Source organism: Engystomops pustulosus, chromosome 10, assembly GCF_040894005.1.
Source record: "Engystomops pustulosus chromosome 10, aEngPut4.maternal, whole genome shotgun sequence".
Classification (NCBI taxonomy): Eukaryota; Metazoa; Chordata; class Amphibia; order Anura; family Leptodactylidae; genus Engystomops; species Engystomops pustulosus.
The window spans coordinates 37,773,746-37,790,255 of record NC_092420.1 but is presented as its reverse complement, the minus strand read 5'-3'; the positions used below and the strand labels follow the sequence as shown (position 1 = coordinate 37,790,255).

Here is a 16,510-nt window from a genome sequence, read left to right as displayed (position 1 = left end):
ATTCTACATGTACCTTTTAAGTTCAACATTAAAATGGATTAACCATCATAGCTATTCTAGCTTTTTTGACCACTTGGTTTTGCTCCTTGTAAGTTCCTTTTTTCTTCCTGGGATCTACTGAGAAGACTTTCCCTGAATACCCCGGATTTCTCTGGCAATAACCCCAAATATTATTGTTCAAGTTCAGCTTCTTTGTTATGCCATTAAGTAATCTTCAGTAATAGCATAGTTTCCATAACAATATGTATTACCTTGTATTATAGGCTATAAAATACAGTACTATACCTAATCTTAAATTTATGAACTTTCAGGATGGAATGACATTTGAAGAGAGATCATATGATGGTGGAAAGTTTGCCTCAGTAGAAGTATCTGACAAGCCATTTGATGAAGCATCGAAAGAATGTGTTCTAAAACTCTTAAAATATGTTGGAGGCTCTAATAATAAAGGTAGGTTTAAAGTTTAGTCAGGATTTTATATTGTCACATTCTTTTAACCATTTATTTTTTTGGATAGAAATATAAATACAGACAAATGTGATTGCCATTTTTTTCCATTAAAGGTGCAGGAATGGGAATGACATCACCTGTATCAATGATTAGCTATCCTACAGAGGAAGAGTCTCTCCAACCAAAAGTTAAGGTCATACTTCGAGTTCCAAAGCAGTTTCAGGCTGATCCCCCACTTCCTACAGATGAAAGCATCCAAATTGAAGAGAGGGGAGCACTGACTATCTATGCAATGTAAGAAAATGACAATACATATAAAACTTGATGCATCAGACTTTAAAAATGCTCAATAATCAATGTATTTCTGTCCAACAATTGGTATAAGGTACAGCTTTCAAATATGAACTAAACTTGCCATTATGTAAGATATTCTATGCTGTTTTAAGCTGTTTTCATGTACGGGTAGTCCCCGGGTTACATACAAGATAGGGTCTGTAGGTTTGTTCTTAAGTTGAATTTGTATGTAAGTCGGAACTGTATATTTTATCATTGTAATCCCAGCCAGCACTTTTTTGGTCTCTGTGACAATTGGATTTTAAAAATGTTGGGTTGTCATAAGAACCAGGATTAATAATAAAGCTTCATTACAGACAGATTTTATAACTGTTACAGCTGATGATTTTAGCCTAGGACTAAAGTACAATAAATTACCAATATCCAGTGGTCCGTTTGTAACTAGGGGTCGTATGTAAGTCGAGTGTTCTTAAGTAGGGGACTGCCTCTATCTGCAAATGTTTTTGAACAGTATTTAGTATGCAGCTCCATCTTGCCCCCAATGGTGGCTATTTATCAGGGTTTGTACACCACTTAAGTTTTCTGGCACATTATGCGATGCAACTCTACTCTAGGCAGGGCCTGGCATAGAGTAAACAATTGGCACAGTCATCTGTGCAACCTCCTGCCTGGATTTATCAGGAGGCCAGCGCCTCTATATATATCCTGCGTGCAAAGGGGTGGAGAGTCCATCTAAATATCTAAATAACCCCTGATCTAATGTATAAAGCTGAGTGTGTGTGTATGTATGTATGTATGTTCGCTAAAGGAATCTCTACTGTTGCGTTTACAATCTCCAAATTTAGCACAGTCGTGCCTGTTACTCAGGGAACCTTAAAGGAAACCTACCATTTAGAATGGCAGGGGTAAGCTGTAAGTACCGAGCACCAGCTCAGGGTGAGCTGGTGCCGGTACTTACTTTCGTTAGTGTTATAAACCGCGGTATCGCGGTTTTAACACTTTTTAAACTTTAGAGCAGAAGGGGCTTCGGCGCTGCGCGCAACCGTGCGCGCGCAACGTCTCCGCTATTTTCTATGTAGGCGCGCGCACGATCGTGCACACGCAGTGCCGAAGCCTCTTCTGCTCTAAAGTTTAAAAAGTGTTAAAACCGCGATACCGCGGTTTATAACACTAACGAAAGTAAGTACCGGCACCAGCTCACCCTGAGCTAGTGCTTGGTACTTACAACTTACCCCTGCCATTCTAAATGGTAGGTTTCCTTTAAAGACTAGGTTTTGAGCCAAAATTTTCACTACGCACTTTGCAAAATCCACTTATTACCTACCATATACAGAAGCCATTGGCTGCTGCTGTGGCAGTTGGAAGCTGAGCTGTAATTGGTTGCTGTTCTGCCACAGGTCATTAATATGAGCTCTGAGCTTGGTTACTATAGGCAATGAGTATAAGACGCTTATGTATGAAGTAAGCTGGATAGGGATACAGAGATAGGGGGAGATTTATCAGAAATGTCTGTGCTAAAACTGACATTGGAAACCAATCAGAGATGAGCTGTAATTTTATAAACATCTGTGGGAAAATGAAACTTGAGCTGATTGGTTGCCATGGGCAACTAGAGCAGTTCTGCTCAGACAATTCTGATATATCTCCCAAAAGACAAAGTGACAGTCAGTAACAGAGACAGTCACTGGAATGCGTGTGTCAGAGACAGAGACAGTCGCTGCAATGAGACTGTCAGAGACAGAGACAGTCGCTGGAATTAGTGTATCAGAGACATAGACAGTTGCTGAAATGAGAGTGACAGAGACAGTCGCTGAAATGAAAGTGTCAGAGAGAGACAGTCGCAGGAATGAGACTGACAAAACAGTCACTGGAATGAGATAGGCAGAGACAGACAGTTGCTGAAATGAGAGTGTCATAAAAGTTTATTAAAAAAAAGTGACGGTCAGTGACAGTCTGACACAGTATATAGATAAACAAACTATTTTTTTAACCTATTCTATTTTGTTGCAGCTAAGAGCAGTTATTTACTGTTACGGGCAACACCGGAACAGCTAATCTAATATATAAAGCTGAGTGTATGTATGTGTGTATGTATGTATGTGTGTATGTATGTCCACTAAAGTAATCTGTACCATCGTGTTTACAATCAAATTTATGACAATCTCTGAAGGGAAGAGATAAGATCTGGAGATATTTTTAGTTATTGTGGTCGGGACCTATATTCAAAATCTATTCTCATATTCCTTGCATTTCTGCAAGGAAAAAGAAGGTCCTTAGACCCAATTTAAAACTTAACTTTTAATGTTCCTTATTGTTATGAACAAATTGTATTTTATATAATATTTATACAGAAAATTCGGTGCTAGCCTATATTAACGTGAGTTAAAATCGTGTCGTGGTGGGGGTGGGTACTGGATTCTGCTGTAATTAGGAGATAGGAATTTTGGATACTATTCAGAGTAGATTTGTATATGCGCCCTGGTGTGTGTAGCCCAGGTGGTATGGTATATGTATCCCTTCAAAAAAGGTAGCAAGTTCTTTTAAATGAAAGGCTCCTTGGAGACTCTCTTGAACTAGAAAATGATCTGCTCTCTTATCATGTGGGTGATGAGGTCGCCGCTATTGCTAGGCTGCTCTAATAGATCGTAGTTCCTATAGATTCTCTCCTGATTTCATCACTAGTTGCAGTGTGTCGCTGCAGATCGGCACACTGCTAGGTAGTGTTTGTACCCCTACTTTCCACCACTTCTTTAAAAGTATAGGTGTTCATACAGCCCCCCCGACATGTTTCGCCATGTCTATGGCGTCCTCAGGGGGTATCGGGGCTGAACTGACGCGTTCGGCGTGTTTCCATTCCCCATATAACCTTGTGACGTGACGTCATTAGTGGGTGCGTTCGAAGGACCCAATCGCCTGCCAATAGGATTTCGTAATCCGTCAGCTGTTCCACTTGCCTACCATACTTAGTTTCTAATTGGTTGTTTATTCTTACCTCATCGTTAAGGGACTCGTATTGTCATGGTTACCAAAGGGGTTGAGGATTCTTGCGCATGCGTGCCTACTTGGAGAGATCTCGGTGCCGATCCCTCCATGTAGTTGCGTCGGCAAAAAGGTATATCCACGCATGCGTGCCGACTTGTAATTTTTTCGGCGTAAATAGATGTGAGCATGTGCGCCGACTTAGAAGTTATCGGCTCAGGTGAATGTACGCATGCGTGCCGACTTAGAGTTTTTCTGTGCAGATGTATATGTGCATGTATGCCGACTTAAAGTTTCTCAGCACAAGTAAGTATACGCATGCGTGCCGACTTAGAATATTTCGGCACAGGTAAGTATATGTATGTGTACCGACTTAGAATTTCACCAATGGGTGAGTAGAATTGTAAGTCCCTATTGTTGATTTGGCAATTCGTTGTCAATTGCAATTGATGTATTAATCCTAAAGAAGGGCTGTTGTAAGCTTAGTGGATGTAAATCAACAGACTTTTTAGCTCCAGTTGGAGTCTATATTTCGGCGAAGGTTTATGAAAGTATATAATTGTATAAGTTATTTTATGGGGGTTTATAGAAAGATTGTAACGTCCACATCTATAGGTTAAGGGTTCAAGGAGAAATAGTACAGTTATAAACGTAGTAGTTGCTAACACCTATATTACATTTCGATATTTTCGAGTGTGTAAGTAATGTACTTGGTACAAGGTTGCTACAGTGTTCGTGGAGCAGTTTCACTGTGGGTTTTAGTACGATGGAAGTTATAAAATTTGGTGGTCCTAGATGAAGGGGGTGAAGGTGAAACCTTCGTTCAGTCCATGTGGGCTCAGACTTTTAAGTTGATAGATCCATTTGGCCTCTAGTTGCATCAGTTGGCGATCTAAATTGCCTTTTCTTGGGCCAATTTTCAGGGTATCAATTCCCAAGAATCTTAGATGTTCCATATCGCCATTATGTTTAAGGCGTATATGTCTAGCTAGAGAAGTATCTTTGCCAGTTCGAGTGGCACTGAGGTGTGAGGATATTCTTCTTCTCAATTCTTGGGTTGTCTTCCCTACGTACAATTTCGGGCAGTTGCATTTGGCGACATAAACCACGTTGGTGGTTTTACAGTTAATGAATTAGCGGATTTCATATGTTTTTTGATCTGGTGGATTTATAAAAGTTTTGGTTTTTGCCATATATTTACAGAAGGAGCAAGTTCCACACGAGTAGGATCCTTTTAATGAATGTTGTAGCCAGTCGCTGCCTTTAGATACTTTATCTGAGAGATGACTGTGTACTAATAGGTCTCTTAAATTCTTTCCCCTCCGATATGTGATGGTCGGGAAGGATGGTAGGATGTTTTTTAATTCTTTGTCATTGCTGAGGATGGGCCATAGCGTTTTTAGGACCCCCAAGACTTCTTGTGAGTGGACATCATATGTTCCAATGCATCTAACCAGATGTGTATCAGTCTTTTTATGTCTATTTACAAGGAGGTCCTCTCTTTTTGTAGTTTTGGCTCTGTGATAGGCTTTGTGTAATGTTTTTTTTGGATAGCCCCTTTCTCTAAATCTGGAATAGAGATTGGAGCATTCTCTTTCAAAATCTCCTTCTCTGGAGCAATTACGCCTTGCTCTGAGATATTGGCCCACCGGTATACCACTTTTTAGAGAGTGTGGATGCCAGCTCTCCCAGTTTAAAAGATTATTTGTGGCAGTTTCCTTCCGGTATATTGTTGTGTGTAAGTGACCTGTGTGATCTTTGCTGATTGTGAGATCCAAAAAATTAATGCTATTTTTGTTGATTTCTGAGGTGAACCTCATGGCAATGGTGTTTTGATTTAGCTTGTGAACGAATTCTTGGAAGGTGGGGATATCTCCCTCCCAGAGGACCAGCACGTCATCTATATACCTTCCCCAGAATAGTATGTGTTTGGTATAGGGGGTAAATTCTTCTATGAAGACGTGCTGGTCCTCCCACCATCCAAGAAAAAGGTTAGCATACGTTGGTGCGCAGGTGGTGCCCATGGCGGTACCCTTCAATTGATGGTAAAGGGTACCGCCAAAGAGAAAATAGTTGTGAGTCAGTAAGAAAGTGAGAAGTGAAATGGTGTATTGATTGTGCTGTTGAAACTGTATGCTTTTTGTGTTCAAATAGAATTGAACTGCTTTCAAGCCCAATTCGTGCTGAATACTGCTGTACAGTGTCTCTACATCCAAACTGGCTATGTGAGTCTCTGAGGTGACTGTGATGTCGTGTAATTTGGTTATCAGATCCTTCGTATCTTTGAGAAATGATGGTAGGGACCAAACAAATGGTTGTAATATTTTGTCAACATAGATACTTATACCCTGAGTGAGGTTTTCGTTGCCAGAGACGATTGGTCTCCCCGGGACTGGTCTTACTGCCTTGTGAATTTTGGGGAGAGCATAAAAGGTAGCCACTGTTGGTTTGAGATTTAGCATGTATTTATATTCATCTGGGGTAATTAGTTGATGTTCTTTCGCTTCTTCCAGTATTAAAGTCAGCTCAGTTAGGTTTTTAGAGGTTGGGTCATATTGAAGGATTTCATAAGTTTCTCGATCATTTAGTATCTTTTTTGCCATTAGGATATAGTCCACACGATTCATAAGTACTGTATTGCCACCCTTATCAGAGGGTTTTATTATTACTTGGTCTAGAGCCCTCAGCTCATCCAAAGCTTTTTGTTCGGCTTTATTCAAATTTGATGTAGCTCCTGTTTTGGATAGATGTAAATCTTCCAGCATTTGGGTGGCTGTATCCACAAAAGTTTGGATGTTTGGGTATTGGTTTTAAGTTGGTAAGTGGTTGGTAAGTGGTGGTTGAATTGACTCGGGGGTTACGATGTTTTCTTCTTCTAATTGTTGTAAGGTATTGAGGACTATGTTATCATTCTTCTCTATATTTTCTTGATCTTTGTCTAATGTGATATAATTTTTATGTAACGCCAGCTTACGGGCAAAGAGGTTGATGTCTTTAATCCAAAGAAACTTGTTAAAATGTGGGATTGGTGTAAAGGATAGACCTCTCCTCAAAACCTTTAGTTGTTCTAAAGTTAGGGTATGTGAAGATAAGTTGATAACAAGTTTATCTTCATCATTTAATGTAAAGATGTCCGTGTTGTCTTGCTCTAGTTCACGTTGAAACCCCACTTGTTTCTTTCTTTCGGGATTGGGTACTGTGTCCCTCCTCCTAAAAAAGGAGTCCTTGGTGGTGCGATTGTACTCTCTGCTACAACTAACGGGAGTAGGGTACCCGTGGCTGTAATATTTGGCATAATTTGTGTTTGGCTCTCCGTGTTTATCGCTGGTGGACACAAGAGTGAGGTCGTTTGGGATTGAGTAACGCCCGGCCTGGGGATATTTACACTTGTTTGGGAAGTAACAAAAGATTGTGGCTGCGATGAGTAATTTCTGTAAATTGAGGGATTTTCTGATTGCCATCTTGGTGTATGTCTGTTCTGAGGCGTTCTTTTTGATTGTTGGTTATTTCTATTTCTGCCTTTTCGTTTGGTGCCTCCCCTCAATGAAGATACGGAGGCAGTGTCATCCGTACCAGAGGTTTCTGTTTCGGATACCTCTGTGTTTTGTGAGACGTTATTTGATTTCGTGTATGACTGATGTTGTTGTCTACGTGTATAAATTTGACCTGTCTCGAAGTCGTTTTTATCGCGGATGTATTTTCTGTGTTTTCTTTCTTTTATTTCGCTTGTGAGAGTATTGATATGCTTTTGTAACTTATCTTCCCAGTTTTTAAATTCTGTATGTGTTCTAAAGATTTGTATATCCCTAATTTTCTTTTCTAGTTGTTCTCCGGTTTTTTGCATGAAGCTCTTTTCGTATTCACATAAATAGCTCATAAGCCGTAGGGAGCTCTCCGTGAGGATTTGTTGCCAACCTTTAATAAAATTGTTGTCCTCTTGATGTGCGTTGGGGAAAAGGTTGATACGTAGCCCTCTATAAACTATCTTTTGCTGTAGGTATGTTTCCAAGCTTAATAGCTCCCAATTGGAGCGTATGTACTGTTTGTAAGTTTTTGTGAGTTCTTTGAATGCAACTTGTATGTTAGATTGACTGATGGGGAGAGATTCCCTAGAGAAAACTTGGGATGCCCCTATCGTGATAGGATTAAATTCAACTTTTTGTGAGAGAAAGCTCGCCATTTAGTTTTAGATAGTCAAACCAAAAAATTATAACTTCAAACGTAATCAGATCTCCTCTTTGGGGGGGTTTACCCAATTCTAAATCTATGACAATCTCTGAAGGGAAGAGATAAGATCTGGAGATATTTTTAGTTATTGTGGTCGGGACCTATATTCAAAATCTATTCTCATATTCCTTGCATTTCTGCAAGGAAAAAGAAGGTCCTTAGACCCAATTTAAAACTTAACTTTTAATGTTCCTTATTGTTATGAACAAATTGTATTTTATATAATATTTATACAGAAAATTCGGTGCTAGCCTATATTAACGTGAGTTAAAATCGTGTCGTGGTGGGGGTGGGTACTGGATTCTGCTGTAATTAGGAGATAGGAATTTTGGATACTATTCAGAGTAGGTTTGTATATGCGCCCTGGTGTGTGTAGCCCAGGTGGTATGGTATATGTATCCCTTCAAAAAAGGTAGCAAGTTCTTTTAAATGAAAGGCTCCTTGGAGACTCTCTTGAACTAGAAAATGATCTGCTCTCTTATCATGTAGGTGATGAGGTCGCCGCTATTGCTAGGCTGCTCTAATAGATCGTAGTTCCTATAGATTCTCTCCTGATTTCATCACTAGTTGCAGTGTGTCGCTGCAGATCGGCACACTGCTAGGTAGTGTTTGTACCCCTACTTTCCACCACTTCTTTAAAAGTATAGGCGTTCATACAGCCCCCCCGACATGTTTCGCCATATCTATGGCGTCCTCAGGGGGTATCGGGGCTGAACTGACGCGTTCGGCGTGTTTCCATTCCCTATATAACCTTGTGACGTGACGTCATTAGTGGGTGCGTTCGAAGGACCCAATCGCCTGCCAATAGGATTTCGTAATCCGTCAGCTGTTCCACTTGCCTACCATACTTAGTTTCTAATTGGTTGTTTATTCTTACCTCATCGTTAAGGGACTCGTATTGTCATGGTTACCAAAGGGGTTGAGGATTCTTGCGCATGCGTGCCGACTTGGAGAGATCTCGGTGCCGATCCCTCCATGTAGTTGCGTCGGCAAAAAGGTATATCCACGCATGCGTGCCGACTAGTAATTTTTTCGGCGTAAATAGATGTGAGCATGTGCGCCGACTTAGAAGTTATCGGCTCAGGTGAATGTACGCATGCGTGCCGACTTAGAGTTTTTCTGTGCAGATGTATATGTGCATGTATGCCGACTTAAAGTTTCTCAGCACAAGTAAGTATACGCATGCGTGCCGACTTAGAATATTTCGGCACAGGTAAGTATATGTATGTGTACCGACTTAGAATTTCACCAATGGGTGAGTAGAATTGTAAGTCCCTATTGTTGATTTGGCAATTCGTTGTCAATTGCAATTGATGTATTAATCCTAAAGAAGGGCTGTTGTAAGCTTAGTGGATGTAAATCAACAGACTTTTTAGCTCCAGTTGGAGTCTATATTTCGGCGAAGGTTTATGAAAGTATATAATTGTATAAGTTATTTTATGGGGGTTTATAGAAAGATTGTAACGTCCACATCTATAGGTTAAGGGTTCAAGGAGAAATAGTACAGTTATAAACGTAGTAGTTGCTAACACCTATATTACATTTCGATATTTTCGAGTGTGTAAGTAATGTACTTGGTACAAGGTTGCTACAGTGTTCGTGGAGCAGTTTCACTGTGGGTTTTAGTACGATGGAAGTTATAAAATTTGGTGGTCCTAGATGAAGGGGGTGAAGGTGAAACCTCCGTTCAGTCCATGTGGGCTCAGACTTTTAAGTTGATAGATCCATTTGGCCTCTAGTTGCATCAGTTGGCGATCTAAATTGCCTTTTCTTGGGCCAATTTTCAGGGTATCAATTCCCCAGAATCTTAGATGTTCCATATCGCCATTATGTTTAAGGCGTATATGTCTAGCTAGAGAAGTATCTTTGCCAGTTCGAGTGGCACTGAAGTTAATATAGGCTAGCACCGAATTTTCTGTATAAATATTATATAAAATACAATTTGTTCATAACAATAAGGAACATTAAAAGTTAAGTTTTAAATTGGGTCTAAGGACCTTCTTTTTCCTTGCAGAAATGCAAGGAATATGAGAATACAATCAAATTTAGCATAGTCGCTGTCTGTGACTCAGGGAACGTCATAGACTAGGTTTTGAGCCGAAATTTTAAGCCTGTGCTTTCCAAAATCCACTTATTACCCACAATATACAGAAGCCATTGGCTGCTGCTATGACAGTTGGAAGCTGAGCTGTGATTGGTTGCTGTTCTGTCACAGGTCATTAATATGAGTTCTGAGCAGTGATTGGTTATTATAGGCAATTAATAGAAGACACTTATGTGTGAGGTAAGATGGATAGAGATACAGAGATGGGGTTTATCAGAAATTATGTAAAACTGTTCCAGTTGCCCATGGAAACCAATTAGAGATCAGCTATAATTTTATAAACAAATCAAGTGAAGAAGACGGCACTCCGTTACTCCAACGGTGCTCAGGGTCAGGACATGCCAATATAATTCAAAGGAAATTGAAGTCCCGACACTCGTTGTCTTTATATGCTGTTGAGTTTATTTAGCACATCGGAACAGCCACAACACAGTACCAGGTAGCTGCTACCTGTTACTGTGTTGTGGCTGTTCCGATGTGCTAAAAAAATTCAACTGCATCTAAGGACAACGAGTGCCGGGACTTCTATTCCTTTGGATAATTTTATAAACAGCCATGGGAAAATGAAACTTGAGCTCTGCTTGCCATGGGCAACTAGAGCAGTTCTGCTCTCTGACACTTCTGATAAACTGAATCAGAGAATGTGTTATTTTGTTATCCTGAGTACATTTAAGAAACTTGTCTTCGTGGGAATACCCCTTTAAGTAGAAGATTCTTGGTCCTGTACTGGTACGATATGAACATATGTTTTCGTATCCTACAAAGAATCTCATAGACTAGGTTTTGAGCTGAAATTTTCTTGCTTTCCTAAATACACCATCTACAGGAGCCCTTGACTGCCAGCTGCTGTGGCAGTTAGCAACCAATCAAAGCTCAGTTTCTATTTTGCCACAGGTCATTAATATAAACCCTGAGTTTTAATTGGTTACTATAGGCAATGAGTTTAAGACAGCTTATATGTGAGGTTATATGGATAGACAGACAAAGGGAGAGAGACATGGCAAGAGAGATATAAATGTACAATATATATGGTGTGTGCGTGTGTGCGTGCGTGCGTGCGTGCATGCGTGTGCGTGTGTGTGTGTGTGTGTGTGTGTGTCACAAAAAGAATAAAAAATCAGCAACACCACCAAATCTAATGGATAATCTCAAGATTAATTTTAGGTCAATAAGATTAGGTCAATTTGATAAGGCTAAAATTACATCTAAAATAAACTCTGGGTCTAAAACAGAAGGTATGTAAAATAATAGTTACCATTCTGTAGAGCTACATTATAACTGCAAGTTTCTAGATTCAGTTCAAATTTATTTAACATTGTTTATGATGATTAAACTTTACACTTCACTTAAATAAAGGAAACTTCCAAATCATAATAAAAAGAGGACAATAATAGTTACAATGATGTAATACTAAAGCATTACTAAAAGTATTACTATTACTATTATTTTACATATCTTACATATTTTACATTTTTATGTATTTTATTATTTTTGTTTATCTTTACCTTGATACCAGATTTTGTCTACCACCCAATCCATATCTGGTATTGGTGAAGCTCTTCCTGTACATTCCTCCAGAGATAGATAGATAATATATTTTGTTAACCCATTCCATTTTGTTATAGCTAATAGCAGGGGGGCTACATCGGGGCTACAGCTAGTATGTTATATAATCCCTTCGCAGATGCAGAATCACTAGAGAAGTGCACTGCAACCTAATTCTATATTCAGTTCAAATTTATGTAACATTGTTTATGTTAAATAAAAAGAACTGCATCATAGGATGATTAAAGAGGACCTGTCACCTGTTACTAAAGTAAGCAGCTCCTAGGGCTTGAACAAGCGCCGCAGTGTTAGAGTGATAGCGTTACCGGAAACCTCCGGTAATGCTATCTAACACTGCGACAGGGTACAGTGTAATCATTGAGGTGCTGCCTCTTCCCCGGACCGCCCCGCTCGTTCCATAGGCCCAATCCGTCCCCTCATGAATACGTCGGACAGCTCTGAGAGCGGTCCGACGATTACATTGTACCCTACTGCAGTGTTAGATAGAAGGTTTCCGGTAACGCTATCCTTCTAACACTGCGGCGTTTGTTCAAGCACTAGGAGCTGCTTACCTTAGTAAGCAGCTCCTAGTGCCGAAATTTTGGGTGACAGTTCCTATTTAAGCTTTACACTTCACTGAAATAAAGCAACCTTCCAAATCATAAAAAAAGTTGCAGAAAATGCGTAATGCTTAGTGCATAATGCTTAGTAAAAACGTATGTAAAATAGACACCAACTTTTATGTACACCAGGCATATTGCCTCCCCCCCCCCCCCCCTGCATTACAAGACCAGCTTGGACACAGACACTTCTGGCAACTAAGGAGCGTGCAAAGACTTAGTCTACTAGCTACAGACAGATAGTCTTTATCCAGGGGATGGGGAGAAAGGCATATAGCAGAGCTGACTCTGTGTGTGTTATATTTGATTTAGCAGTGCTGAAAGTGCCACTGTGTTTTATATCCATCTCATGGATCTAATCCTCTCTGATCTGTCTCATCTCCCATTTTCTTTGTGTCAGATACTAGTAGAATGTTCAGATGCTAAATAAAAGTGCAGATCAATTTTGTTCCCTGATGATCTAAGCACATTGTCAGCACACAGCATCTGATAGCACAAAGGGATCATGAAGTGTCTGCTTAGATAGACCCTGCCCACACCCTGGAATTTTACAATGACCATCATGGGAGCTAAAACCGCAAACTGAGTAAAATTGTAAAGGTAAAAATTATCTTTATTATGTAAACATCACTAGGGGATTTAAATTTACAGAATTTCTTTCATGGACACACCCCTTTAACCCCTTCCAAACATTTGACGTAGTAATACTGCATGGCTGGAGGTGCGTTCCGTTCTCCTGAAGGTATGGGGTGCCAGCTGTATGTTTCCTACAATTAACCCCTTACATGCCATGGTCACGTGTCACCGCAGCGTGCAAGGGTCCAATGCGCCAAATCGCCCTCCACCCCCACCGTGCGGCGCTTACCACTCCTCCACTGGCTTCCCCGGGGCACTGGCAGACCCTGGGGATACGCGGCTTCTTCCGCTAATACAGTGTAATATATCTCTATTACTCTGTATTAGGTGAAGAAGAGCTTGAACAAGCAATCAGAGGATCGCTTGTTCAAGCCAACCTGTTAAAGTAGAAAAAAAGTTTTAAAAACACTTGATATAAACATTTATTAATCAAAATAATAAATTAAATAAAGTTAAAGTCCCCTAAACACAAACATTCCCTATACATATCTAATAAAGTAAAAAAAACACAAAATCACCGGAAAAACCCACATATTTGGTATTGCCACGTCCGTAATAATCTGTACTCAGTAATAACTCAGTAACATTATTGGACTCGCTTGGTGAGCGCCGTAAAAACAAAACCCCAAAAATTCGCCAAAATGTAAATTTTTCATGAAATCCCTTCACAAAAATGTTCTAAAAAGTGATCAAAAAAGATATGTATGCCAAAATGGTATAACTGAAAAGGACAACTCAACAAACAAAAAATAAGCCCTAAACCAGCTCTGTCAACCAAAACATATTAGCGTTATATCTCCGTAAAGATGGCGATACGAAAATAAATGAGATTTTCTCTGTATTACTTTTTATTCAGTAAAATTGTAAAAGTATATAAAAAAAACTATATAAATGAGGTATCACCATAACCGCAGTGATTCATAGAATAAAGATAATATGTTATTTTTATGGTACGGTGAATAGCCCCAAAAAATACAAGAAAGGAAACCAAAATTTACAATGAAATAGAAGTAGGAATTAATAGCACTGTGTCTATTTTTACAGATGACACCAAGCTGTGTAGTGTAATACAGTCTATGGAGGATGTTCATAGGCTGCAGAGTGACTTGGACTAACTGAGCGTTTGGTCATCCACTTGCAAATGAGGTTTAATGTGGATAAATATAAGGTTCTGCACCTGGGGTCAATAATCCACATGCAGCATATGTCCTTGGGGGAGTAAATCTGGGAGAGTCACTTCTTGAGAAGGACCTGGGCGTACTAGTAGATCGTAACTTAAATAACAGCAAGCAATGTCAATCAGCTGCCTCTAAAGCCAGCAAGATCTTGTAAGGTATCAATAGTGGTATGGACTCTCAGGATAGGGATTGTCAGGCTTGGAGGTAGTGGATCCTCTCAATCACCGCGGACGATGACACAAACCAACACCTGGGACCGGAGTCTAAGTGGCACCCGGTTTCCACCAGAGCCTGCCGCAAAGCAGGTTGGACTTGCCGCGGCGTGGTACCACCAGGTCGTTCCACAGACGTGACTTGTCCGCAGTGGCAGTCAAGATCAAGGTACAGGAACTATGTAAAAAGAACGAAAAAACAACAAGAGAGGACGGCGCCTTGTGTAATACTATTGGGATCAATGGTTGGTGAGAGCCCACCCTGGGGAGGGGTTCCGGGTCGTATGGCTAATTGAAGCCAATAGCAGGAGTAGATGGATGGTTTGTTCTAAGCAGCTCCCACAGCTCCAAAATACCCGAACCTCGAATAGAGGCCGGTGTAGACAGTGGAGTAAAAAACTGAAAAAAACAGGAGAAGGAAGCTATCGTGGGGCGCTAATAGGCCAAATCGTATCTACAATAGTGATAAATAGCTGGAAATAATCTGTATTGAAAATCTTTTATTATATAAAACAACAAACAGTGATAAAAATAAAAGTCTAGGTAACGTGTTTCGGTTATAAAAACCTTCTTCAGACCAAAATAGGCAGATAATACAACCGGCAGATCACCTGTATGTAGATAAAAATAGATACTTACAATAACTGAAATTACATTATATGAATAGTTTGAAAGCAAGGGAGAATAATGCAAAATGCTCATTCCTTACATCATATTGCATTATTCTCCCTTGCTTTCAAACTATTCATATAATGTAATTTCAGTTATTGGAAGTATTTATTTTTTTTATCTATCTACATACAGGTTATCTGTCGGTTGTATTATCTGTCTATTTTGGGCTGAAGAAGGTTTTTCTAACCGAAACGCTTTACCTAGACTTTTATTTTTATCACTGTTTGTTGTTATATATAATAAAAGATTTTCAATACAGATTATTTCCAGCTATTTATCACTATTGTAGATACGATTTGGCCTATTAGCGCCCCACAATAGCTTCCTTCTCCTGTTTTTTCCTTTTTTTACTTCAAGGTACAGGAACGGCAGACAGAGGCGGGAACGTAGCAATAGGTCAGGGCAGGCACCGGAGGAGCGTAATCAGAAACAGAACTGGGGTCACAACGGAAAATCACAATAACAGCGCAGGGCATCAACCACAGCTTTCTCTAGGGTGCGAGGCGCAAAGATCTGGCAGGGTTTGCAGGAAGAGGCAGGCTTAGTGGAATCAATTAATGGCGCGCTGGCCCTTTAAATTCAGAGAAGCCAGCGCGCGCGGCCTAGGAGTCGGGGACGCGTGCACACGGCGGACGGGACCAAAACAGGAGCCGGGACGGATAAGCTGCGCGGGTGATGTGCAGGCAGGGGCAGATGAGCACAGGTAAGCCTGCGATATGGGCCGCGGGACCACCCCTGACAGGGATGTAATATTACCACTGTACAAGGCATTGGGTTGGCCTCACCTGGAATTTGCCATCCTGTTCTGGGTGGCAGTGCATAAAAAGGATGCCCTGGAGCTAGAGAGAGTGCATCAAAGAGCCACAAAATGATACGGGGTATGGAGGGTCTCAGTTATGTGGTAAACAATTAGGATTAAAATGAAAATATTTATTTTGGCTCAAAAAGAGGGAATTCATATAAATATATGACTGGTCCATATAAAAAATATGGTGAAAATTTGTCCCAGGTTAAAGCAAATCAAAAGACAAGGGGGCACTGTGTGCATCTGGAATAAAACAAGATGGAACCACCAGAGGTTTTTACTGTAAGGATTTTACTGTGATAACTGTAGAAATAGCAGAGAGTTTCAAGAAGGGTCTAGATGCCTTATTACATCTAAATTACATTGACGGTTATGTTATAATAAAAAGTTATTTCCCTTACATTCCTTTCTAATCCAATCTCTTTCCTTCCTCGGTTGAACTTGATGGACATATGTCTTTTATCAACCATATAAATTTTGTAGCTGTGTAACTTTGTGACCCTTTCTCTCTCGGTTTTAACCAACAGGCAGTTTGGAGGATTTTCTAAAGAAGCAGACTATGTATCACATGCAGCAAAACTTCGTTCTTGTCTTGGACCAGAAGCATCATACCATAAAGACTACTATATTTGCTGTGGCTATGACCCACCTATGAAACCTTATGGGAGGCGAAATGAAGTTTGGTTTGTGAAGAACACCTAAAATTGTAATATATTTGTTTGTGAAGTGGTGAATGAGTAAAAACTAGACTGGAACCAATAAATTTAAAAATAATTTCACAGAAACAA

At 40.1% G+C, this 16,510-nt stretch overlaps 1 protein-coding gene across 3 annotated transcripts in view; it reads left to right on the top strand.

Moving 5' to 3' along the window:
• Nucleotides 1-16,510, top strand: part of HEBP1 (heme binding protein 1) — a 55,017-nt gene extending 38,507 nt beyond the window's left edge. For all 3 annotated transcript variants that reach the window (XM_072126789.1, XM_072126791.1, XM_072126790.1), the window contains exons 2-4: nt 312-450; nt 564-744; nt 16,250-16,510. In XM_072126789.1, coding sequence (XP_071982890.1) covers nt 312-450; nt 564-744; nt 16,250-16,424 — 495 coding nt within the window. In that variant the 3' untranslated portion in view covers nt 16,425-16,510. The remainder of the gene's footprint in view (nt 1-311; nt 451-563; nt 745-16,249) is intronic.